The 27,679-nt window shown below is 38.4% G+C and overlaps 1 protein-coding gene across 4 annotated transcripts; it reads left to right on the top strand.

The window, feature by feature from the left end:
- Nucleotides 1-1,690: 1,690 nt before the first annotated feature.
- Nucleotides 1,691-23,878, top strand: nptna (neuroplastin a). 4 transcript variants are annotated; one of them, XM_072434466.1, is made up of 9 exons: nt 1,709-1,942; nt 7,977-8,324; nt 10,918-11,092; nt 17,200-17,294; nt 17,924-18,057; nt 18,241-18,514; nt 21,431-21,440; nt 22,618-22,694; nt 23,499-23,878. In XM_072434466.1, exons 1-8 carry the CDS (start codon nt 1,852-1,854, stop codon nt 22,676-22,678), a joined length of 1,188 nt encoding a protein of 395 aa, XP_072290567.1. In that variant the 5' UTR covers nt 1,709-1,851; the 3' UTR covers nt 22,679-22,694; nt 23,499-23,878. The 4 variants fall into 4 exon arrangements, with proteins under 4 accessions (XP_072290569.1, XP_072290568.1, XP_072290567.1 ...); XM_072434465.1 differs by having other exon boundaries at nt 1,715-1,942; nt 21,419-21,440; XM_072434468.1 differs by lacking the exon at nt 7,977-8,324 and having other exon boundaries at nt 1,691-1,942.
- Nucleotides 23,879-27,679: the final 3,801 nt, after the last annotated feature.

Here is a 27,679-nt window from a genome sequence, read left to right as displayed (position 1 = left end):
TTCGTATCAGTAGTAATATATTACGCAGTCACTCAACAAAAAATAAGCAAATACAACTGTCTAAATCACATATGTCAAATACAAGGCCCGCGGGCCACATCCGGCCCGCCAGACGTTTTAATCCGGCCCGCCGAACATTTCGAATTTATATTAAAAAATTCAAAATTTTAAATTTCGTTCATAGAACCTTAGTTACATCCGTAACTAAAACTACACGTCCCACAATTCCGCGGGTGGCCGCCCCTCCCCGAGTGGCTCTGCCTGCTGTGTGTACTGCTGAGGAAGAAGTGCTGAGTAAGTAACGACATAAGTAACGACGTAAGTAATGACGTAAGTAATGACGTAAGTAATGACGTAAGTAATGACGTAAGTAATGAAGCGCGTTGCGAACTTTAAGCACTTTTGAGCAGAAGTCTGAGCAAGGAAAAGAGACGTTTGGCTTTAAGAAACACGTGGAAGAAAGAAAGGAGACGGTCTTGTGAACATAGCGCTGCGCTGAAAGTGGAGCTAATATGGAGCTAACAAGAAAACTAACTTCTGCGATGATGCTCTGTGAGGAAAACATCCTCTACAAACCTGGACAGATCAGAAGCCACAGGTAAAAACACAGGTCAGAGTAACAAAGTATGAACATGACAGTGTCCACACTAATGTGACTGTGAACACAAACACAATGACCTCATTTGAGTCACTACATGAATCATTTGTCACTAAGATCAGCTTAAACTATGAAAATAGCGAGCTCATATTGAGTTTGAGCAGAAACACGTCTGTGATATGAACATTTCATATCAGAAATCACCTCAAAAGTTCATGTTCCTGTTCCTGCTGCTGCATGATTATGGACTCAGTCTTTCACCTGCTGCACATTTGTGCAACAGTCTCCACAACTATTACTAGGCTGTAAAAAAACTATTTATTTCTTATATTTTTTATTGTTTTGTTTTATACATAATATTTGGCCCACGACTCAGCTAGAGCGTCGGAATTCAACAAAAGAGTTTTGTTTTTTAAAATTCTATGTTTTCAAGGCAAGAGGGGTAACTTAACCTCCTTACTTAAACGCTCCCACGTTTGTTTGTATTTTGTGCTGAGTCAGTTCAGGTGTACAGATAATTACACAGATGTGGAAATGTTAATTAGTACATTTAAAAGGTTTTTTAGATCTTGAGAAGTTTATTTTGTTATAATGTCAAATACAATATTTTTCAGTTTCAAATACCTCTGACTAAATGTTTATCTCTATAGATCAACTCTGAAGTTGTAATGCACATAAACTGAAGCACAGTATTGGTGAAATTACACTAGTTTTTCTTAATAAATTTCAGTTTATGTGAACAAACGTTTTGTAATTTTTTTTTAATCGATCCAGTAATTGCTTTAAAAACAGCGTAGGCTATATAAAGCTCTTTATTTCTTATATTTTTTAATTGTTTTATGTTTTACATTATGTTCGGCCCGGCGACACCAGCCTGAGCGTTGAAATTCAGCCCGCGGCCCGAATGAATCTGACACCCCTGGACTCTATGGTAAAACTCCAGTGGGCGCGTTCCTTTTAGATCTCGCGGGATTCCGTTAGACCAGTGAGAAAGGTGGTCCCTGCTGCAACCGGGGCAGACGACGGCTCAGAGCGGCAGGTATATACCGAGCAGCAGCGGCCAGCAGCGGCAGTACTGCAGGCTCCCGCTAGTCCAGCCCAGTCCGGTCTCTCCCCCCCCCGGTCCGTCCGTCCGTCCCTCCGTCCTGCGTCTCAGCGCCGGGAGCCCGTGCATCAGCTCGACCCGCGCACATCCTCTCTCTAGGTCACCTTAGCCCGGCATTTTACCATCAATCCCCCCCGCGGCTCCGAAGATGGTCCCCGGCAGACGAAGAGCCGGAGTCATGTCCTTCTCACTGGCGATACTCGGATCCCTTCTGCTGCAGTACGTTTCTTCCCAGAACGGTAAGACACATCACCGACACCAGACACTGCGTGACACCGATGCGTAATGCGGGCTTCTTTACCGGAACGTTTCCAGGCGCGGGGCAATTTTCGTGCGTGATTATTATACGTGGAGGTATTTACCGCGAGTCTGCGAAAGGCAAATCGGCCCGTGTCTTATTAGCTTATCTCTAAAAGAAGGCACAGCGCTGCAATGAGATGGTGTTTGTTTTTTTTCTCTCTTTGCGCATTTAAAAAAAAAAAAAAAGGTTTAATAAAAGATTAGTCAGCTTCAATCTAGAGTTCGTCGGTGTGAAGTGGCCCACGCAGAGGCCCCCCGCGCAGTGTCCCTAAAATGTCCTTTGGATCTTTGAAGTGCGGCGCTGAATACTGAGGGACCTGATGAGCGCGATCAGCAACTTCTCCCACTGTGGCTCGGGACGAAGTGTTTGAAACTGTGAAGGATTCTGCTTAAAAAAAAAGTGGCACAGAGGATGCACTCAAGAGGCTTGGCTTTGCTTTATGTGAGGACATGCCCCAGGAATGAAGTGAGCGGCATTTGTGTTCCCTCTGATGGAGATGATGAAGCCCTACATTTCTCTGTTTGCTCACTACAGGCCCTTGGACAAAGCAGAGAGAGAGCGTGTGTGTGTGTGTGTGTGTAATTAGATGGAGCAGTTAAGGGGAAGAAGTAGGGCTCTGCAAGTAGCATTGGTCCATTTTGCTGCATGCTGCTATTTTTAGTGCTCAGAGGAGAAGAGATGATGCACTACGGGATCCCTCTCTTTCATAATGTCCTCTTGCTTTGCTACGGTGAAGTCTTCGGTCACATATAGGCGCTGCGGAGTGACATTGATTCCACTGTGCAGTCCTACTTGTCCCGTTGACCCCTCCACACATAAATCTTACCCCCACCATCACCATCAGAGCGGCCCCTGTCCCAGCTCCAGTGCTTATTAGAGCATGCACTGTAAGGGCTGTATCGCTTTGCTTTCTTCTTTCTTTTTTCATGTGTTTGCTGTGAAAACGGGTGAGCATTTATGCAGCTTTGGCTTTTTCCTTGAGTTAACGCTGTGTAGGAACGCATCACACATCCGGTCATAGAATATACACCCACTCCAATGCATCTCTTTTACAATCAGATCTCGAGGCCCAGAGCTTCAAAGCGAGATACACCAGAAATACACATGAAGACCAATATCATTATCACATACGTACAGTTTTTTGTGGTCCTTGTTGCAAACTTTTGGATGATTTGACCACATACTTAGGAATAGCAAGCCTCTCACAATATTTATTATATTGACTTATTGTCCAATAAACGAAAAGCTGTGACAATAGTTTTGGGGCTCAGTATTTATCATGTGTACATTTTCTTTGCTCTTTTAGTATTTTTTTTGGTAATATATTCAAATTCAGTTATTGTTTCAGTGGCATAAAGTCGTTTTTATGTTATCGTTTATCCCGATATTTTCTGGAAAAATGTATCACAAATTAAAATGTGTTATTACTGTGACAGGCTTTATAACAACTTACAATTTTAACTGTGCCATATCCATTTCACCTTTCTTTTGTTAAACTGTACGTTTGTAATGGCACAGAGAGGACACTGGAAAGGTTTTGTTATCCAGTTCATTTTAAATACATAAATAATTTGTTGCTGAATGACATAATCCACAAATATCTTCATGGCACTACAAATGTATGAAGATGGTTGTTCAGAAACAGGCACAATCTATAAAAATAATGAAATCAATTAGCCAAAACAGAAAGCCTGGAGGCAGATAATTTGCTTTGCCAACCCCAGAATGGGAAAGCCAAAATGCTTCATTAAGCCGTCTGCTATTCGATTACAAACATGATGAGGTAGATTATAATGAACCTGTGCACTATCATCTTAAACAGTATTACAATTTTAAACATCTACATTGTCCTATCTTTGAAGATTCACTTTAGTCAGTGTGACATTTCAAATGTTTCCCACTGCAAGAAAAAAACGTACGCTCTAAGTTAAGTTTTGATCTAATTGCAGACAACTTCTATTTTTATTTTGAAGGCTGCTTTGCTCGTAGCTGTTTTTAGCATTTAACTGTCTGTGGATCCGTAAGATTTGTAGTCTGAAAACCATTTTGTATAAAATAAGTGCTAATCGAGCCACAGGGGTCAGAAACCAAAACTGGATTAATCGGGTTGGCAGAAGATTTATCTCAGTACTCGTGTGTTCAAAGCTGTCTTTATACCGTATTTCCGGAGTATAAGTCGCACCAGAGTATAAGTCGCACCAGCCAAAAAATGCATAATAGAGAAGAAAAAAACATATAAGTTGCACTGGAGTATGAAATGCGGTTGCAAGTGTGAAAATAACAAATAATATCACATATAAGTATAAATATAAGTATAAGTCGCACCCCGGCCAAAACTATGAAAAAAAGTGCAACTTATAGTCCGGAAAATACGGTACTTATAGCCATTTCTAAACTGACTGAAAAGTATACAGCAGTATATACGTTTGCCAAATATATACTCAATTACAACACTTAGTACATAATTACACACACATAAGGAAAAATCCAAAATAGAATGTCATTTTCCATTTCCACATTGTACAATATTCACGGCTCAATCACCCAAAATGCATTGTTGAAATCTCATTTAGCGTTGGTCAATAATAAACACAGCACTAACAGGTCACAAACAACAATCTTTACTGCAAATAATACCCATATTGACCGCCTTCTCCTCCATTGTTTGTGCTCCGACTAATGAAGTCATCTGAAATATTTGAAGTGAAGGCCTCCATTGGGCGCTGCGCTCGCCGTCATTTACCCAATTGGACTGGGATAATTAGCTGAAATGGAGTTTGCTATTTTTAGTGTAACAGTCGTAATAAGCTCTGTAATGGACCCAATGAGACGTGGCAGAAGAGTAACTAATGTTTTATGCTTCTGTTTTGTCACAAGTCACAAACTCTATTTTAGATTTCAGATCTTATTTGTCATGTTTTCATCTGACATAAAACTAAAGAGCTTAAAATGTATTTGTCATTAAAGCTCGGGTCCAATTTGTCAGCAGCGGTGCAAGATCAAGTTATGATAAAATCTCTTCTGATTGATTGTGCAGCTAATTTGAAACAATATTTACATTTGTTTTTTTGTTTTTTACAAAATAAAGGTTGAAATATGGCGACTGAAGGCTTCAATAACGATAATATTTATGTACATGAAGTGTATTATTGAGGAAAATGACAATTTGACTTAATAATTCGACTGTCTTTGTTATAAAAGTATTTTTGTTTGTGTCTGTGTCAAAATACATTAAAAAAAATAATTGACCAGTCACGCAGTCCTAATTATAACTGAATGGTGTGCAAAGACATTTATGAGCTGAGCTGGGTTGGCAGTGTCTCTTTTACGACTCTGTTTCCAATCAGGGTCAGACATTAGTGTTGTTTGGATGATCTGATGTCACTGTTTAACTGGTCCGACTCGTGGGGGCTTTGAGTTCAGAGTTCCCTCACAACTCGCCTGCACCTGCCAAACAAGAGCCGCATGTGTCACCGTGGCAACTTGGCCTCTGACACATCCAGCCCATCTGAGCTGTCTCGAACTGAATGCAGAGCCAACTCTTTCTGATTTTTAGTAATGATAACCTTCCTTTGTAAACATTCTCTCTAGAAGCCTTCAGTCACCATAGTTCAGTCTTAATTTGGTTGATAAAGTATTTCAAAATGTCTCAATGTACAATGACCTGTCGACTAAATGAAAAAATAATCACTGACCAGAAATAATTGTAGTGCTTCTTAGTTGTCCTGCATTTGACCCACAATAGCCAGAATTTCATGATGTGTCGTCCAAAGTGGTCACAATACATCCAATTACAAGTTTCTTTGCATTTGTTTTGTTTCAGTGCAGAAAACATGAGACATAACAGTCGTTTAGCACTTTTGTATTTTAAGTATTGTCATTAATGATTTGCATTTAAGAAGGAAAAGGCAGCTTATCTACCCTCTTAAAAAAGCATAATTGTTGTGCTGTTCTGCTATTGGTCTCTTCCTCTTGGGCCGGACACTCTAGCAAAATAAAACTTGAATTTCAATGAGTTTTTTTAATCCTGGTTAAATAAACGAAAAATAAATAATGATGTATTGAAATAAATAAATATCTTGCTGTGAGATTCAGATAGTGAGAATATAAATTGTATTCAATCTATAGGCCAAAAATATACCTACATGTAAAGTGCTTTTTTGTCTGGCTTTTTGTCACATAATTTTGTCATTCAGGAAGTTTGCTTATGTTAGTAATGTGTTCATCAGTGGAAATGAAAGAAAATTCAATGAAATAATTGCGTATAATAGTAAATCGCGTATTATTTTCCCACAATAATCGTCACACTAACATTTGATATTGTGACATCACTAGCACTGAAATAATGTGACATATGATGCAACTGGTGACTTCGACCAATCACAGTGGGACGTAAGCTCTCAGAAGAATCCCACAATTTATGTTTTCCTAATGCAACACAAAGGGTTCAAAACTAGTCATCGCATCAAGATTGTGACGGGCTCCGAGTAGATTGTGTTGCACATTTTTGGCCCCTATTGCCCACCTTGTAACGCAGATGGTAAAGGGAAGCTGCTGCTCCTAATTATCCATTTGTGACGTTACTGCTGCATTAAATGTGGTCATCTGTCTTGAAAATGGTCTTACTGGCTCTTTCTCTCTCTACTTCCTGGTTTGTTGCCGTAGAGTGCTTCTATGGAAACGGCGGGGGTCTATCAACATGCGCCCACACGTTCCCAAGAGACCTGCTATAAATCTCCTCCATCTCATACACACCAACTTCACACTGCGTATAGATAAGAGGAACAAGTTATGACTGTTGCTTTCTCCGTGGAGCTAGAATTGCCGATTGCTTCAGCGTCCATTTATAACAGTGAGGGACAAACCAGGCAGATTGCAAATTTGCTGCGACCTTCATCCCGGCATCTTTTGATCGATTTCGTTGTGAATGTACAGAAACGCTTATCAAAGTGGGGATTAGTGTCGTTTAATTATCCCGAAAAGACTCAAGGAAGACGGCAAGGTCACTCTGAGGACTTTCAATCTGAGCAAATGTGTAATAATAAGTCATTAATTGAACAAAACCAAGTGAGTCTAGCAGGAAGTCCCAGTTGAATTGAATGAAATTGTCCCAGGAATAGCTGTAATAATAAAGGTCTGACAGTAGAACAGGACAGCACCTCTGCTCTCAACACGGCCCCTGCTCCATCGACAATTAACGACTCAAAGCAACAGAAGAGTATTTTGTACTTGAATTATGTGTAAAACGGTTTGCCCTGATGCTGTGTTAAAGTATGAAAAGTGGAGCAGATTCTCACTGATTCTATTGTGATTGTTTATGTTCATGAAATACATTTTTAAAGCCATTTTTATATTAAAACTAAAATTGGGATCAATCACTATGGGGAAAGAGGTCTTGGTTCCTTCTGCCTTTGTTCCCAGCCCTGATGCTAGTGTCACAATCCTGAAATTTCAAGCTTGATTGTGATACTAAAAAAAGGGCTTGTACCAACACTGAACATCAATTGAGTTTTAATATGTTTATTGTCAAACAAAAAGGTTTATTCTGTGCTATGTATGCAAATGAAGTGGCTAAAATAATGATGCGCAAACAAATGTGTATTATTAAAAATTATACCCGACATAAAAAATACTCGTATCCCCTAAACCTTCAAGCAATAGAAACATCCACAAGATGTGGAGCCTATATCAAACACATATCAAGGACAAATTTATCTGACTTTCATTTACATTTGTCTGTCGTGTGTCTACATCTTTTGTTAACCTAAACGTAGCATCAATTGTGTAATGCTCCACAATTGAAAACATACTGCATATTTGAAATGTATGTTTGCTTACGCCGTCACTTTTATTTATTGTTATTTTCATTGCCTTGCTGTTCTTTTTCCTGTTAATCTTTTCCATCTTGCATGCTTTCATTTGTTTCTGTTCTTATTTCTTCTGTTTTTCACGCCGCCCCTTTGGCTCATCAGCCGGTTTTGTCAAGTCCCCTCTGTCCGAAACAAAACTCACTGGCGACGTTTTCGAGCTGTACTGCGACGTCATTGGAAACCCCACTCCCGAAATCCAGTGGTGGTACTCTGAAATCAACCGCCTGGACTCCTTCAGGCAGCTGTGGGACGGGGCACGTAAGAGGCGCGTCTCCATTGGGACAGCCTATGGGGTCAATGCGGTCAGTGTCCTGGGCGTGTCTCGCTTAACGCTGGACGATGCCGGGACTTATGAATGTAGGGCCAGCAACGATCCGCGGCGAAATAACCTGCACCAAAATCCAGCCACCACCTGGGTCCGAGCGCAGGCCACGGTCACGGTGCTGCAGAGTGAGTGGGCAAAGCTAGAACTACTCCCAATGAACAGCCCCCTCTGTGTGATCCCAATGAAGCCCTAAAGATGATTTTAGATTCGCCTCCTCCTCCGCTATAGGACTTAGAATAGTAGATATGGAGCTGCACAAAATATGGAAATATTATTATTGCCAAATTCTCAAATACAGTTCCAGTATTGCAAAAAATATATAAACTGTACGTCATTAAAATGCTACATGACGAAACTTTGCTGTTTTTACAGAGCTCAATTGTTGCTTAAAATACTTTTTATTTATCTCTTTACATACCAATTCTTTACATACCAATTCTTTATATACCAATTCATAATATATGAGTCAAAATGGATTTTTAATTTTTGTGCAGTCTTTCAATTTTATTACCTGTGTCATTAACCTGTGTGTCCCCTGTGTGTAACCCCGTGTGTCCCCTGTGTGTCCCCCGTGTGTACCCTGTGTGTTCCCTGTGTGTAACCCCGTGTGTCCCCCGTGTGTCGCCTGTGTGTCCCCTGTGTGTCCCCTGTGTGTACCCTGTGTGTTCCCTGTGTGTAACCCCGTGTGTCCCCTGTGTGTCCCCTGTGTGTACCCTGTGTGTTCCCTGTGTGTAACCCTGTGTGTCCCCTGTGTGTCCCCCGTGTGTCGCCTGTGTGTCCCCCGTGTGTCGCCCGTGTGTCCCCCGTGTGTCCCCTGTGTGTCCCCTGTGTGTACCCTGTGTGTTCCCTGTGTGTATCCCCGTGTGTCCCCTGTGTGTCCCCCGTGTGTCGCCTGTGTGTCCCCCGTGTGTCGCCTGTGTGTCCCCCGTGTGTCCCCCGTGTGTCCCCTGTGTGTCCCCTGTGTGTACCCTGTGTGTTCCCTGTGTGTAACCCCGTGTGTCCCCTGTGTGTCCCCCGTGTGTCGCCTGTGTGTCCCCCGTGTGTCGCCTGTGTGTCCCCCGTGTGTCCCCCGTGTGTCCCCTGTGTGTCCCCTGTGTGTACCCTGTGTGTTCCCTGTGTGTAACCCCGTGTGTCCCCTGTGTGTCCCCCGTGTGTCGCCTGTGTGTCCCCCGTGTGTCCCCCGTGTGTCGCCTGTGTGTCCCCCGTGTGTCGCCTGTGTGTCCCCCGTGTGTCGCCTGTGTGTTCCCTGTGTGTCGCCTGTGTGTTCCCTGTGTCTAACCCCTGTGTCCCCCGTGTGTCCCTTGTGTGTCGCCTGTGTGTCGCCTGTGTGTCCCCTGTGTGTCCCCTGCGTGTTTCCCTTGTGTGTCCCCCGTGTGTCCCCTGTGTGTAACCCCGTGTGTCCCTTGTGTGTCCCCTGTGTGTCCCACGTGTGTCCCCTGTGTGTAACCCCGTGTGTCCCCTGTGTGTCCCCCGTGTGTCGCCTGTGTGTCCCCCGTGTGTACCCTGTGTGTTCCCTGTGTGTAACCCCGTGTGTCCCCTGTGTGTCCCCCGTGTGTCGCCTGTGTGTCCCCCGTGTGTCCCCTGTGTGTCCCCTGTGTGTACCCTGTGTGTTCCCTGTGTGTAACCCCGTGTGTCCCCTGTGTGTCCCCCGTGTGTCGCCTGTGTGTCCCCCGTGTGTCCCCCGTGTGTCGCCTGTGTGTCCCCCGTGTGTCGCCTGTGTGTCCCCCGTGTGTCGCCTGTGTGTTCCCTGTGTGTCGCCTGTGTGTTCCCTGTGTCTAACCCCTGTGTCCCCCGTGTGTCCCTTGTGTGTCGCCTGTGTGTCGCCTGTGTGTCCCCTGTGTGTCCCCTGCGTGTTTCCCTTGTGTGTCCCCCGTGTGTCCCCTGTGTGTAACCCCGTGTGTCCCTTGTGTGTCCCCTGTGTGTCCCACGTGTGTCCCCTGTGTGTCCCCTGTAGTTGTAATCTTCTTTAAACAAACATTTTCATCCTTATCCGTTTGTCTTGCAAATCCCTTGCTCAGTGTAGCCTCTTCACCTCTCCTTTGTGCGATGGATTAACTTGCTATTTGTTTAAATCTGGTCTTAAAATTGAGTTTTCTTTCACACATCAAGTTTAAAAGTAGATGTGTACACTTATTATTAGTACAAGGAAATAGACGGAAACAGACCAAGACATCTGTTGGATGCTAAATGAATGAATATACTTATGATAGAGCAAAACAAGCACAGTTTTGTCCAACGTTTGTACCTACTGTTTACTTTTGATGTTATGATCAGTTTTCCATACTCGGTTTAACCACAGCTCTGTAATACAACTACAAAAATGCAAGTCAAACAATTACTGTGCATTTTAAAACTATGCTACAGTGTCAACAAGTTATTTTCACTGTAGTGCAGTTTACATTTACTATAGTTTAGAAACATTGATCTATTCACTCGCAAACCAAATCTCATTTATAGACTTAAATGTGCAACAAAGTGTCTGTTGCGAGCTTCAAAAAACAATAATTCAAAAGCAGGATTCCCTAATTTGGGGGAAATAAGACACATCTAAAGTCCCCATAAGGTGGATGATAATACAATGTGGTTTGAGCATGTGAAAAGGATGAAACATTTACAGTAAGGTGTATCATCCTCAAAATTGTCCTTGGTAGTATGTTGTATTGGATGGGCCTGTGCCACGCCTCTCCTCGTCACGGTGATGTACGTTTCTCCTCACAGAGCCATCTATCGCCGCCTCCGAACACGTCGTTCTTCCCATGGACAGTCACAGCCCGCCGTTCTCGCTGCAGTGTAACCTGACCAGTGCCCACAGCGCACACGTCGAGAGCTTCTGGATGAAAAACGGTGAAGAGATCGCCGAGACGCGCAGTTCCAACAAAAACACGGAGTACAAGTAAGAAGTGGAGCTGTACACAGATTATCTTTAACATTTATGGCCAGCCACACGAGAATGGAATTATGGACACAGGTTATGAACTTTCTTTAAGATACAACATAAACCGAGTAAATGTGAATCTGAAGAAGAAGTGCTGCAATGCAAGAGTGTGACTGTACTAGTGTACTATAACATGCAATTCATTTCTAACTTAAATCCATCTCCTTTATATACGTTTGCATATTACTCCTGTTAGTGCAAAGTACACATTACTCCTGTTAGTACATATTACTCCTGTTAGTGCAAAGTACACATTACTCCTGTTAGTACATATTACTCCTGTTAGTGCAAAGTACACATTACTCCTGTTAGTACATATTACTCCTGTTAGTGTGTTAGTACATATTACTCCTGTTAGTGTGTTAGTACATATTACTCCTGTTAGTGTGTTAGTACATATTACTCCTGTTAGTGTGTTAGTACATATTACTCCTGTTAGTGTGTTAGTACATATTACTCCTGTTAGTGTGTTAGTACATATTACTCCTGTTAGTGTGTTAGTACATATTACTCCAGTTAGTGTATTAGTACATATTACTCCTGTTAGTGTGTTAGTACATATTACTCCTGTTAGTGTGTTAGTACATATTACTCCAGTTAGTGTATTAGTACATATTACTCCAGTTAGTGTATTAGTACATATTACTCCTGTTAGTGTGTTAGTACATATTACTCCTGTTAGTGTGTTAGTACATATTACTCCTGTTAGTGTGTTAGTACATATTACTCCTGTTAGTGTGTTAGTACATATTACTCCTGTTAGTGTGTTAGTACATATTACTCCTGTTAGTGTGTTAGTACATATTACTCCTGTTAGTGTGTTAGTACATATTACTCCTGTTAGTGTGTTAGTACATATTACTCCTGTTAGTGTGTTAGTACATATTACTCCAGTTAGTGTGTTAGTACATATTACTCCTGTTAGTGTGTTAGTACATATTACTCCAGTTAGTGTGTTAGTACATATTACTCCTGTTAGTGTGTTAGTACATATTACTCCTGTTAGTGTGTTAGTACATATTACTCCTGTTAGTGTGTTAGTACATATTACTCCAGTTAGTGTATTAGTACATATTACTCCAGTTAGTGTATTAGTACATATTACTCCTGTTAGTGTGTTAGTACATATTACTCCTGTTAGTGTGTTAGTACATATTACTCCTGTTAGTGTGTTAGTACATATTACTCCTGTTAGTGTGTTAGTACATATTACTCCTGTTAGTGTGTTAGTACATATTACTCCTGTTAGTGTGTTAGTACATATTACTCCTGTTAGTGTGTTAGTACATATTACTCCAGTTAGTGTATTAGTACATATTACTCCTGTTAGTGTGTTAGTACATATTACTCCAGTTAGTGTGTTAGTACATATTACTCCTGTTAGTGTGTTAGTACATATTACTCCTGTTAGTGTGTTAGTACATATTACTCCTGTTAGTGTGTTAGTACATATTACTCCAGTTAGTGTGTTAGTACATATTACTCCTGTTAGTGTGTTAGTACATATTACTCCTGTTAGTGTGTTAGTACATATTACTCCTGTTAGTGTGTTAGTACATATTACTCCTGTTAGTGTGTTAGTACATATTACTCCTGTTAGTGTGTTAGTACATATTACTCCTGTTAGTGTGTTAGTACATATTACTCCTGTTAGTGTGTTAGTACATATTACTCCTGTTAGTGTGTTAGTACATATTACTCCAGTTAGTGTGTTAGTACATATTACTCCTGTTAGTGTGTTAGTACATATTACTCCTGTTAGTGTGTTAGTACATATTACTCCTGTTAGTGTGTTAGTACATATTACTCCTGTTAGTGTGTTAGTACATATTACTCCTGTTAGTGTGTTAGTACATATTACTCCTGTTAGTGTGTTAGTACATATTACTCCTGTTAGTGTGTTAGTACATATTACTCCTGTTAGTGTGTTAGTACATATTACTCCTGTTAGTGTGTTAGTACATATTACTCCAGTTAGTGTGCTAGTACATATTACTCCAGTTAGTGTATTAGTACATATTACTCCTGTTAGTGTGTTAGTACATATTACTCCAGTTAGTGTGTTAGTACATATTACTCCAGTTAGTGTATTAGTACATATTACTCCAGTTAGTGTATTAGTACATATTACTCCTGTTAGTGTGTTAGTACATATTACTCCTGTTAGTGTGTTAGTACATATTACTCCTGTTAGTGTGTTAGTACATATTACTCCTGTTAGTGTGTTAGTACATATTACTCCTGTTAGTGTGTTAGTACATATTACTCCAGTTAGTGTGTTAGTACATATTACTCCTGTTAGTGTGTTAGTACATATTACTCCAGTTAGTGTGTTAGTACATATTACTCCTGTTAGTGTGTTAGTACATATTACTCCTGTTAGTGTGTTAGTACATATTACTCCTGTTAGTGTGTTAGTACATATTACTCCAGTTAGTGTATTAGTACATATTACTCCAGTTAGTGTATTAGTACATATTACTCCTGTTAGTGTGTTAGTACATATTACTCCTGTTAGTGTGTTAGTACATATTACTCCTGTTAGTGTGTTAGTACATATTACTCCTGTTAGTGTGTTAGTACATATTACTCCTGTTAGTGTGTTAGTACATATTACTCCTGTTAGTGTGTTAGTACATATTACTCCAGTTAGTGTATTAGTACATATTACTCCTGTTAGTGTGTTAGTACATATTACTCCAGTTAGTGTGTTAGTACATATTACTCCTGTTAGTGTGTTAGTACATATTACTCCTGTTAGTGTGTTAGTACATATTACTCCTGTTAGTGTGTTAGTACATATTACTCCAGTTAGTGTGTTAGTACATATTACTCCTGTTAGTGTGTTAGTACATATTACTCCTGTTAGTGTGTTAGTACATATTACTCCTGTTAGTGTGTTAGTACATATTACTCCTGTTAGTGTGTTAGTACATATTACTCCAGTTAGTGTGTTAGTACATATTACTCCTGTTAGTGTGTTAGTACATATTACTCCTGTTAGTGTGTTAGTACATATTACTCCTGTTAGTGTGTTAGTACATATTACTCCTGTTAGTGTGTTAGTACATATTACTCCTGTTAGTGTGTTAGTACATATTACTCCTGTTAGTGTGTTAGTACATATTACTCCTGTTAGTGTGTTAGTACATATTACTCCTGTTAGTGTGTTAGTACATATTACTCCTGTTAGTGTGTTAGTACATATTACTCCTGTTAGTGTGTTAGTACATATTACTCCAGTTAGTGTGCTAGTACATATTACTCCAGTTAGTGTATTAGTACATATTACTCCTGTTAGTGTGTTAGTACATATTACTCCAGTTAGTGTGTTAGTACATATTACTCCTGTTAGTGTGTTAGTACATATTACTCCTGTTAGTGTATTAGTACATATTACTCCTGTTAGTGTGTTAGTACATATTACTCCTGTTAGTGTGTTAGTACATATTACTCCTGTTAGTGTGTTAGTACATATTACTCCAGTTAGTGTATTAGTACATATTACTCCTGTTAGTGTGTTAGTACATATTACTCCAGTTAGTGTGTTAGTACATATTACTCCTGTTAGTGTGTTAGTACATATTACTCCTGTTAGTGTGTTAGTACATATTACTCCTGTTAGTGTGTTAGTACATATTACTCCAGTTAGTGTGTTAGTACATATTACTCCTGTTAGTGTGTTAGTACATATTACTCCTGTTAGTGTGTTAGTACATATTACTCCAGTTAGTGTGCTAGTACATATTACTCCTGTTAGTGTGTTAGTACATATTACTCCAGTTAGTGTATTAGTACATATTACTCCAGTTAGTGTGTTAGTACATATTACTCCTGTTAGTGTGTTAGTACATATTACTCCTGTTAGTGTGTTAGTACATATTACTCCAGTTAGTGTGTTAGTACATATTACTCCTGTTAGTGTGTTAGTACATATTACTCCTGTTAGTGTGTTAGTACATATTACTCCTGTTAGTGTGTTAGTACATATTACTCCTGTTAGTGTGTTAGTACATATTACTCCAGTTAGTGTATTAGTACATATTACTCCTGTTAGTGTGTTAGTACATATTACTCCAGTTAGTGTGTTAGTACATATTACTCCTGTTAGTGTGTTAGTACATATTACTCCTGTTAGTGTGTTAGTACATATTACTCCAGTTAGTGTATTAGTACATATTACTCCTGTTAGTGTGTTAGTACATATTACTCCAGTTAGTGTGTTAGTACATATTACTCCTGTTAGTGTGTTAGTACATATTACTCCTGTTAGTGTGTTAGTACATATTACTCCTGTTAGTGTGTTAGTACATATTACTCCTGTTAGTGTGTTAGTACATATTACTCCTGTTAGTGTGTTAGTACATATTACTCCTGTTAGTGTGTTAGTACATATTACTCCTGTTAGTGTGTTAGTACATATTACTCCTGTTAGTGTGTTAGTACATATTACTCCTGTTAGTGTGTTAGTACATATTACTCCTGTTAGTGTGTTAGTACATATTACTCCTGTTAGTGTGTTAGTACATATTACTCCTGTTAGTGTGTTAGTACATATTACTCCTGTTAGTGTGTTAGTACATATTACTCCAGTTAGTGTGCTAGTACATATTACTCCAGTTAGTGTATTAGTACATATTACTCCTGTTAGTGTGTTAGTACATATTACTCCAGTTAGTGTGTTAGTACATATTACTCCTGTTAGTGTGTTAGTACATATTACTCCTGTTAGTGTATTAGTACATATTACTCCTGTTAGTGTGTTAGTACATATTACTCCTGTTAGTGTGTTAGTACATATTACTCCTGTTAGTGTGTTAGTACATATTACTCCAGTTAGTGTATTAGTACATATTACTCCTGTTAGTGTGTTAGTACATATTACTCCAGTTAGTGTGTTAGTACATATTACTCCTGTTAGTGTGTTAGTACATATTACTCCTGTTAGTGTGTTAGTACATATTACTCCTGTTAGTGTGTTAGTACATATTACTCCAGTTAGTGTGTTAGTACATATTACTCCTGTTAGTGTGTTAGTACATATTACTCCTGTTAGTGTGTTAGTACATATTACTCCTGTTAGTGTGTTAGTACATATTACTCCTGTTAGTGTGTTAGTACATATTACTCCAGTTAGTGTGTTAGTACATATTACTCCTGTTAGTGTGTTAGTACATATTACTCCAGTTAGTGTATTAGTACATATTACTCCTGTTAGTGTTTTAGTACATATTACTCCTGTTGGTGCATATTTCTCCTGTTAGTACATATTACTTCTATTCGTAAATATTACTCCTGTTAGTACATATTACTCCTGTTAGTGTGTTAGTACATATTACTCCTGTTAGTGTGTTAGTACATATTACTCCTGTTAGTGTTTTAGTACATATTACTCCTGTTGGTGCATATTTCTCCTGTTAGTACATATTACTTCTATTCGTAAATATTACTCCTGTTAGTACATATTACTCCTGTTAGTGTGTTAGTACATATTACTCCTGTTAGTGTGTTAGTACATATTACTTCTGTTCGTGCATATTACTCCTGTTAGTACATATTACTCCTGTTAGTGCATATTACTCCTGTTAGTACATATTACTCCTGTTAGTACATATTACTCCTGTTAGTACATATTACTCCTGTTAGTACATATTACTCCTGTTAGTACATATTACTCCTGTTAGTACATATTACTACTGTTAGTGCATATTACTCCTTTTAGTGTAAAGTTATTGCTATGTCAGAGGCAGAAAAAAGAGGCAAGTGTGACAATTTGACAAGGACCATGTTGTTATGGTTAGACACATAAGAAAGAAACACATTTCCTCTTGTAATATTTTGTATAACTGTATTCCCATCTGTGAGCTACTGTGACTCAATTTGCAAATCCATATTGATCCCATTAGAGATGTCACAATGCATTGCAGTTAGTAGCTGTTTTTGTGCATGAAAAACATGCTCAAAGCTCATGTAGTAACAGATGGTCATAATGTTACGCATCATCATCAGCCATATGGAAGAATGCACATAGATTACTCATGAATAAATAACTTCATGCTTTTCAGACTGGTCAAGCCGAGGTCCGACGATGCTGCAATCTACATGTGCGTCTTCACCTTTGAGAACTCTCCTTCTGCGAATGCCACCATTGAAATCAAATGTAGGTGTGTTTTCAGTTTTAAAGGCCACTATGTTCCTGGTGCCTTGAAGTACTTGTGGTGGTGTGAGTACCTGTGATTTCAGACGGCGCAGGGCGAGCCGGCACCCTCCATCAGACCACAGCCCTGCTCTGGGGCAGCAGATGGTGCCGTGTTTGTTTGATGGCGAGGGATTATGTCCACTGTAAAATCTGGTCACAGCCTTTTCTGTTCTCACACACACAGCTTTACAAGTCAATTAGGTTTGGCTTTTCAATGGGACAACGTATAGATCGTTCTTCTTTAGATGTTTTTGTAATCTACTGTACGTGCATTCATTCTTTTTCAATAGAAATGTTTCGATAGCATGCCCTGTCAAATGTTTCATGTTGTGTGCTAACAGTTAGGTGTGGCCTCAGCTACTAAGAAAATCAAAACAAGAGACCATCATTCACAATGTAGTCTCAATCCAGTGCATTGTTTTGTGTCTTTCCTCAATCAAGAAATGAATATGACGAATACAGTAGTTTAGAACGTGAGGATGTGAGATGTTTAATATGTTTTCCAAGCAAGAAAAATATGTACCTTTCTAAAATGAAAACAATGCTTTTACCAACACATAAATAGTGAATCTTTTTTTGTATTCTTCTAGCTTCTCCTGAGATCCATGGTCACAAACGCAGTGAGAATAGGAACGAGGGCCAAAGTGCTTTACTCTACTGTAAATCTGTGGGATATCCTCATCCAGCCTGGACCTGGCGCAAGTTTGAAAATGGCTTTTTCAGGGTACATCCACTCATTTAGTTCAGAAAAATAAGTGTTTAATTCATAGGTGATTAGTAATGAGCTATAGTTACATGAGTAATAGTAAATAATACTATAATATATTTGAATTAACATAAACATGTTAATTTACTGATACTTCTCCTTGAGCATTATTGTTTAAATGCATATCTTTTCCTGGGACAGGAACTTGACAACTCCAGCGGACGTTTCTTCATCAACAGTCGGGAAAACTACACAGAGCTGGTCATTGAGAATTTGGACATTATCGCAGACCCAGGCGAGTACCAGTGCAATGCCACCAACATCATCGGCACCCACGAGGAGAAGTCCATTCTGAGGGTCCGCAGTCATCTTGCCCCCTTGTGGCCGCTGCTGGGAGTGCTTATCGAAATCATTATTCTGGTCATCATCATTGTGGTGTATGAGAAACGTAAGAAGCCTGACGATTTACAAGACGGTAAGTATGTATGTATGTATGTATGTATGTATGTATGTATGTTTCCATTAGTGCTATTCTAGCATTATATTTGTTAATGTATACTGACCTAGTCTACAGTAAGAGATTAGATTGGCTTTCCAAAAGAGAATATTTAAGTCTGATTTTTGGAGCCCTTTATGAAGTTGATATAACATTTATTTGTTTCAGACATAATATCTTGGGTATACCCCAGGGCTCAATACTTGGACCAAAACTTTATTGTACTTAAATGATTTATGGTATTGTGCAAAAAAGCTACAAATGGTACTCTTTGCAGATGAGAAAAACATGTTCAGGAAAAGATATGTATTCATGGCTTTCAGCTTTACAGGTGACATTTTGAGGACTTTTGCCTATTCAAAAGATATATTTTATTTTGATTTTTTAATTGCTATGACAATGATGCTAGATTTTCACCTCTCTGAAACCCATGGATAAGCTGACAATTGACTACAAAGGTTCAAGTGAAACGAACTGTCTTTCAATTTGAAGGAATCAGGACTGATGCTGTTTGAAAATAAGATAATTGACATAAACGTTCATATCAAAATAACTAATTATATAAGAGAACGAGTAAATAACTTTCTGGGATTAGTATTTGACCAAAAGCTTAGCTGGAAACCACACAATAGTAGTATTAAACCAAATTGGCTAAAAGCATTGCATTAATGAGTAAAGTGAAGCAGGTACGAGACCAGCAACACTGTATACTCTTTATTGTACAAAAATATAAATACAAATAATAATAGCTGTACGCTTATATTAAGTAAATGCACAAATACTGAATGCATGAATGTTCATCTGTGTACTGGTGTTTTATCATTTTTGTAATAATGAATCATGACAGTAGCCTAGATGATATCTATCCTATACATAAGCCACATACTTGCACAGGTGTATTTGTACAGCTTGCCTAATTAAGGCATTAGCATCAGCAGGGTAAACCATAAGAAATTATCTGTGTTTTGTTAAACAATCAATATCGATGACTTTTTGAAAGTTATTTACAATAAGAGGGGTAATATGTGTATCTTCATAGAAGTGAGCCTAAGCTTATGTATTAGCATTAAACATGACCTGAGACCTCTAATCAAAAGGCATGTTCTGCATCGGGCTTAAGGGCAACATTTTTCCTTGTCCCTGTCTGGTGCAGCTCAGACAGGGACAGAAAGTCACCTGACACTGCACCGTTCTTTCCATTCAATAATTCAGTCCAGAGGGATCTGCCAATCGCACACACTGTTGCAGCAGGTCACACCTTGTTAGGACGGTTTCTCCTCTTTAAAATGCATGAGGAATATGATACTGCAGTGTTGTGGAAGAAGGCAACCCTCCATTATTTATGCCTTTCCTGGGACTTGGAAATGTCCCTGAGCACTCATAAGCTTAACTACACGCCATTAATTAACATTCGATTCTGTGCGCTAGGAATGCTTTGTCAAAAAGAAATACTACTTTAGTTTGAAAACCGTTGTATCTTTAAATGTCACAATTGGAAACCTTGAAAAAAGTGCAATCCTTCTTAAAATATCCATCCACACAAATTGATAACAATAACTGTATCAGTGACCACTGTTCGAATCGTTTAGCTGCATTTTATAATCCTGATTAATCGTCAAATAATTAAAGCTCAACGGCATACATCCCAGTGGGGGATAGTTAAAAATATAATATACAACAAATAAAATATAACATTCATGGTCTTTTGGTTAACATTTTAACCTCAAACTGAATTGTGATGTTTGCATTGCTGATTTGCCACACAACTGAACCTGCCTCAGCTGTGTTTCTATATAAGCTTCAGTATAAACTTACATATTGTCTTTATGGTTGATTACATGTTCATTATGATTACACTATGGTTGAATAAACAGCATTTAAGTGACTGTAAAATCCATGCAGTCTTCCACATGACACGCAACAGAGATACTGTCAAAATCTTGCATGGATTTTTAATAATTTAACTTTGTTGCTATTATCGCAGCTTTGGATGTTGAATTTAACAAAAAAATTGTAATGCCTTTCAATGTTCCCCCTTTCCCAAATTGCATTACCCAAACTGTGTTTCTGGTAAGTGTGAGACTGTGCATGTCTTATGAATTACAATAGCAGTTCATTTACCTCCAGTTCACTGCACACTACACGCCTCTGTATTTAAAACAGCCGTACATAGTTTCAAATCCTTTTTTTGCTTTGAGGTTTCATTTCAAGGTGCATATTTTTGCATTCAAATGAAGTATGAGTGATACAGCATGCATGTAAGGACTGTAAGGACTTTACAGTATTGTGTGTTTTGATCTCCATTTTGTCTGTGCTGGAGTCGTATCAACAAAGCTGGTTATGACTAATGTCATCTTAAAAACTAAGCACATTTTCCTCGCTAGGGCTGTTTGTTTGTGCATGAAAGAAGCATTTCATAGTTTTATGTTTTGATGTGGTGTCCATCTGAATGCATTGGTTTGATCATTTATTATAAGATTGCATGAGAATAGCCTGGTGGTTGGAGATCAGTGCTCTGTTAATATGGCACAATGCGGTTACTACATAACTGGTATTACTGTAATTGAAATGTTTACATTTTTAAGCAATGTATTATTTAATTTGAAAACAATACTGAAGCAGATCAAATTTAACATCAATAATATTACCTGCACTTTGCCTGAAAATACAGACTTATTAATACACCTTTTTCATAAAAAAAAAAAAAACAGACATGTGATATAATGTAATGTTCAAAATAAGAATATTCCCAGAAAGTCAATTATTATTCAACAAAAATAGGTAATAATTTTGACATTTTGCTTATGACAAAAAAGTCACAACTACTAGGGTTTTAGATCTATTCGTTCCTCATGTCTCCATATGTTTCCCTTATTGCTTCAGATGACGACGTAGCTGGACCAATGTAAGTAAGATCTTCATTTCTACTGACATTTGAATGTTAGCTCACCATACTACGTGATGTACTACGTGATGTACTACGTGATGTACTACGTGATGTACTACGTGATGTACTACGTGATGTTTCGTAGCGTCTATCACCTTGTCTTCCCTTGTCTGTTGAACGTAATAAACATTGCACTCAAAGTCAGGGCCATAAATATCTCTTGAGCATGATGTGGCCTAGTTTATGTCTTCATCTAAATACTGTATCGCTAAAACTAAAGCTAATTTCCATTTAAAAGAGGAGTTTGTGCCCATGTGATGTTTTGTATTTCTTTGTAATTGACCAGATCGTACCAAATCAGCTTTTTCAGTCCGAATTTCAGTGGTGGAAAGTAACTGTGTACAAAAGTAAAAGTACTTCAGGAATATTTTTAGGTGCTTAATTTATTTCTATCGGCTTTATTTAAGTCAATTTTACAGTGAATACCTGCGAACTTTTACTTCACTACATATGAGGCCAAGTATCTGGGCTTTCTACTAAACTCAACTACATTTTTGAACTGGACTGGAACATAGAAAGTACTTTGATATGGTTTCAGGAGTTATTTTTTGCACGTTTATGGTGACGTTCTGCCTAAAGGCTTTGTGTTCAAGTCACAGCTTTGAGCAAATATAATACACATACATTTCAGTAGAAAAAGTCAGACATTTTAATTTGAATTGACCTTTGTTGACCAAAGATCTGTTGGATTTTTGATCACTATAGTTAACGCGTTTAACTTTTACTTGAATCGTTTTCTGTGTATCTGTACTTGAGTACTTCATTCACTGCTGCCCAATTTTGCCTTGATACTCAATGCCAGTATAAGTAATTGGGGCATCTCTTGTGTCTGAAGACTTTTTTCCATATTCCAAGCTTTGTATATGTATGCTGTAAATGCATTGTGGATTAAAATTAGATTAGTTTGTTCTCGAATCATTTGATAAGCTAAAAACCCTGAGGCTGCTCAAAGTCCTTTATTTGGTCCTGTACTTTATCAAATATGTTATTGTCACAGTTATGTATACAGATATATTTATAGAATCTCACTATTCTCATAGTTTGGAGTCACTACTCGCAGGAAGACAACTGTGATTTATCATATTCAAACAGTCTGTTATTTCAATGTTTCATGTGTTTTGCTTCTTGTTAAAAGGAAAACCAACTCCACCAACAACCACAAAGACAAGAACCTGCGTCAGAGGAATACAAACTAGGCAGCCTCTCTGCTGAGTAAGTATTCAATTATTCAGAACTGAAGAACTGCCAGTCTAATGATAAATACTGAATGGATTACAAGCCCATGGCCATATACTACTATGAGATCAGCCATGCAAAAACAAGGACAGGATCTCGCTAAGCTCTGGACTTGCAGATCCGTCATTGTGTATTGGTGGTACATAGGCTCTTAGAAGTGCAACTAAAAGGAATTTGATTTTGCAAAAGTGCATTGGAATAATGATCTGCCACTGGAAAGTTAGTCCAGTCTAGTTTGATTCTTTTTTTAGTGTTGTGGACCATTATTTATGCCACTGTTAGGTGCATGTTAGACAGTTTAGAAGTTGCTTTCAGTATTTCTCCCAAGTTTGAGGTTCACTTGATACAAAAGTGTGTCTTCCAGAATTCCCATTTCTCTAACTCGAGCAAACTACTTGGTGCAATGTTGATGTGCAATTTCTGCTTGTTAAGACATATTATGATTTATCTGACATGCACGTGAAAGTGGCATTACTGCTGCTTTAGATGCTGTTCACACTGGCTTTAGCCATGGCTGAGTCCTACTTTACAACAGTTTTTTTTATCAATTTGATTTTTACATAGAGTTTTGATAATTTACTACATACAGTATGCAGCAATAACATGTCCAACAGTGGGAAATAACACATAGTTAAGATGCTTGCAATAGGTCTTCATTGTTCACCCCTGGTTTGGGCAGAATGAACTTTGTTTTAGGTTGGATTTATATTTGTTGTATTAGGAAACAATGAACACGTGCACTTGCTTGATAACTAACTACTTTCTCCTTGTGTTTTGCAGGTGTAATATTGTATGTATTGACCACATGAAGGTAAACCACAGGCGAGACCGTACCAGATGTGAATAGGACCATTTATTGCTCCACCATTAAACTTTAAGGTCGTGGAGGAGTTTCAACGAGGCATGCCTTATGAGTTTCTCATTTGATGGGTATGAGGTCAAAACATTATGAAAGTGTTAATCATTAAAATCATTGTTGCTGCATGCAATTGTCGACATTTCTACATATATCTATTTATGGACTTAATTTACATTTTTACAAAAATAATGCATGCAAGGTGTTGAGCTTCTATTTGATACAGAAATAGCTATTTTTAAATTTTCTTTTTCAGAGTGGCTTCATGTAGATAATATGTAGTGCGTGTTTAGAGGAAAAATTAAAACAATGTAAAAGGTACTGTATGCCGCCATAATTTGGTATGACAGCTATGTAAGGTTTTATCATCACTGCATACCATTTTATTACATTTTAAGGGCTTTGCAATGTCCCTCTAACTTCAGTTAAGGTTTACCACTCAATGTATGTACTGTATATGTATCAAAATCACTATAACTGTGTATGATCAATATTCATATAAAGAGATTATAAGATGCACTTAAATGTTGACGATTGAAACATTGCATAAATAATAGAAATATGTACTAATCATTCATCTTCTTTTATAAGTATACGTATTGTACAGCATGGCTATATCCTATGCAATTATTCATATTAATATACAGTATTTAAACTGAAATCATTACAGCTTTTAATTTCTGTGTGACAAAGCTTTAAAATGATGTGATCACCATAGATGGCATACACTGGCTGCATGAATTGTCTACAGCTGACACGGGACGGGGTGCAAGACGGAGCGAGATGTTCCCTTGTTGAGAATAACAATTTTAAGATCCCGCATCATTTTTAAGAATAAACATCTCAAAAATAAACTGTGGTGAGTGGTATATTTGCCAGAGTCACGTTGCACTTTAGACATACAGTGTTTAGCATTTTAGGGCAGCAACGGACAGACACTAGCGTCATCTGGTGGCTACACTGTGAAACTGATCAAAATTGACACAACCAACTAACTGGTTGCCACGTTTGCCACGTTGGTAATTGGCAATAGAATCACTCTCCGGTATAAGAAGTTCTCAAATGTCTTTTATTTGTTTTTATTCTTATTCTATTGGCAATGCACTCGGCTGTCAGTTCGTTCGTGTGATTACTACTTTGTATTAAGATAAGAAAAGAGGCATGAAAATCTTGAACCGTTGCCATAGCAATTAACAATTCAAAACTAAATCATGTAACTTTGGTTTTGGCAAAAGTCTTCAATATATCACACAGGAAGCTGAAACCCATGAATGTGATTGCACATGCAGGCAGATTGATTTGAAACAGCTGCCCAAATGGAAAGAAGAAACCAATCGAGCTTGTTAACTTAGTTCGGCCACCTGCTTGTCTCCATTGAGATGATAATGCGTTTCTTGGACTGTTCCACAGTATGGCATTAAATTAATCTATCGAAGATTTAAGGTACACTTGTCCCCAACAATTAAGATTGAGCCCCTCCTTCAGTGCTGCTGGGGCAACCTGACAGGACCAGTGGGAACGCCCAGGACCCATCTCCAGGTCTGAGCCATGCCGACCTGTTCAGGACCACCATGATTTTGCCTACAGTGCAATGATGTATTGGGTTACTGGAGGGAATCCAAATGGCTTGAGGAAACCCACATGCGGAGATTCAAACCCAAAATCTTCTTGTGAGGCGTGAATGCAACCACCAATTCACTATTGTGTGTTCATACAAAATGCGGACTGTCCACTAGAGAAATACATAATTCCTGTTCAGACTTCCTTAATTAATTTCACAGGAACCAAATAGACATTTGCTGCCTAGACACCTGTGGACAGCACATAATTTCCTGAATTATAATGAAATGTATGGGCCTATGTGCATGTACTGTATGTATGCCCAGGATAATCCCAGGGAATATATGTATGGCCAGGATAATCCCAGTAAATATGGCTTTCAAATTATTTGCCTGGACCTGGGCCACTTCATTCACCATAGTGATGTTGTAAAATTGTAGGTCAGTGGGATGACATTGCACACGGTTATAGTCCAACCTACATATCTGCTTGCCTGACCAGCCATTCCCAACACGTTTACTTTAATGTGGAGGGGATGGCGGGTCAGGCAACATCTCTGCTGCTTTGAACGAGAACAAATCAAACCTGAAAAGAAGCGTCTACAAATGTGATACTCTGGATTATTCTGTGGTTCAGGTCCAGTATCCGAGATCAGCTGACACACACTGGACTGTGACCCACATTTCTATATTAATATGTTTTTAGTATAAAGTGTTTTTAGTCCAAAAAATACAAGCATGTTTTTTGTTTACATTTTTAGTTGTTCAATTGCACTGAAAAACATATAAAAAACATCTTCACTGTCTCCTTCTGGCTCTAGGTTCAGGTTTCCCACAGTGAAGAGTAACAAATGGCAAGGCAAGTTTATTTGTAGAGCACAATTCATCCATCCATCCATCCATTTTCTACCGCTTGTTCCCTTTCGGGGTCGCGGGTGACTGGAGCCTATCCCAGTGACTTCGGGCCTTAGGCGGGGTACACCCTGGACAGTGGCCAACTTGTCGCAGGGCCAACACAGAGACATAGACATCACAGACAGTTCACTAGAGCACAATTCATACACAAGGCAATTCAAAGTGCTTCACAACAACAGGAATGCAAGAACACTTTTATTATTTCAGCTATTTCTATTTTAAATGCTGATCATGGTAGGAATCCACTTACTTTTTAAACTGCTGTTAACCTGCCCTGTTGTTGGTGGATATGAACTCTGTTTTATTAGGGACTATGTACATAGGTAGGTATTAGGTCATTGTTTCTCTCTTTTGCTGCAAAACAAAATAAAGTGACGTGGACTCTTGGCCTGGAAGAGCCTTTAGCTATAGTATTCCACAGTATTGCACTAAACATGCCTATCTCCATGGAGAATGTGTTGTATTAACCTTCTAGTTCCTTGAAATGATATAAGCTGATGTACCACTGCCAAAAAGATACATAACTCTGCTCTAACAAAAAACATTAACTTAAAATGTAAAACTAAGTGATTCCCTGTAAATGCATACTTGCCTTAATGAAAGCTACTAAATAAACTGGTCTAGTTTATAGTTTCTAATGCAATAAACTTATTAATATAGTCTATGATATTTGCCATGTTTGCGATCACATTTCTGCACACTGAGGAGAGGAGACTTGCATGTGGTCAGGTAAGAGGGATGTTAATTCAAATAATGTTACTCAAGTAAAAGTATACAAAGTAGTCCAATACATTATTCAAGTAAGAGTAAACGTATTTGTGGAAACTACTCAACTGCTTGGGTGTGACTGATTTATAATTTGAAGTTGATTAAGGACATAACGTTAAATAATATAAATCTGCTATTTCAAAAGGATAGTCACAAAAAGAGAATTAACAAAACGTATCTGAAGGAACGGTGAAAAAAATAAAAAAAATAAAAATAATTTCATATTGTCAACATAAAGCTTGTCACTCACAGGGGAAGAGTAACCAATACGTTTACTTACAAGTAGTCCACGGTTACTCTGCCTGTGTATGTGTACGATGCTGCAGAAAAAAGGCGCGCACACTCCAATATTTTGTAGGACCACCTTTAGATTTAATTACAGCACGGTATAGTTTCAATAATCTTCTGCAATATTAAAAGATTTATTTTCATCCAGTGTTGTAATATTTTTCCCCAACTGACCACTGCAGCCTTCTCCAGCTGGTCCCAGACACGGGTTCAGATCTGGAGTAGATTAGTTTCATACAGACATCTTTTCCATGACCTCGTGATTTGTCTTTTCACATGGTTGTTTCAGAAATAAGAAGTCACTTGCTTCATCAGTTGAGTTTAAATACCATGTTCCAGCTGAAGGATCATCACGCATGCAGCAATTATCCAATAGGAGGCTCTGTATTTGCTTAGTTGAATCAAAGTGTATTTTGGACAGGGAGCGTATACTCAATTAGGAGTAAAATTATGCACACCAAAAACTACAAGTACAATATATATATATATATATATATATATATATATATATATATATATATATATATATATATATTTTTATTTTTTTTTTTTTTTTTTTTAAAGTAGCTCGAGTA

The sequence above is a fragment of the Eucyclogobius newberryi genome, unplaced genomic scaffold (genome assembly GCF_026437365.1).
Source record: "Eucyclogobius newberryi isolate DKJ021-1_F unplaced genomic scaffold, fEucNew1.0.hap1 SCAF_7, whole genome shotgun sequence".
NCBI lineage: Eukaryota > Metazoa > Chordata > Actinopteri > Gobiiformes > Gobiidae > Eucyclogobius > Eucyclogobius newberryi.
The sequence above is the reverse complement of the archived record's forward strand: the minus strand, read 5'-3'. Positions and strand labels throughout refer to the sequence as shown.

Coding starts and splice junctions, on each gene's coding strand:
- nptna (XM_072434465.1), top strand. CDS start 1,852: ATGGTCCCCGGCAGACGAAGAGCCGGAGTCATGTCCTTCTCACTGGCG. Junction 11,093..17,199: donor AACAAAAACACGGAGTACAA/GTAAGAAGTGGA, acceptor CATGCTTTTCAG/ACTGGTCAAGCCGAGGTCCG. Junction 17,295..17,923: donor TGCCACCATTGAAATCAAAT/GTAGGTGTGTTT, acceptor GTATTCTTCTAG/CTTCTCCTGAGATCCATGGT.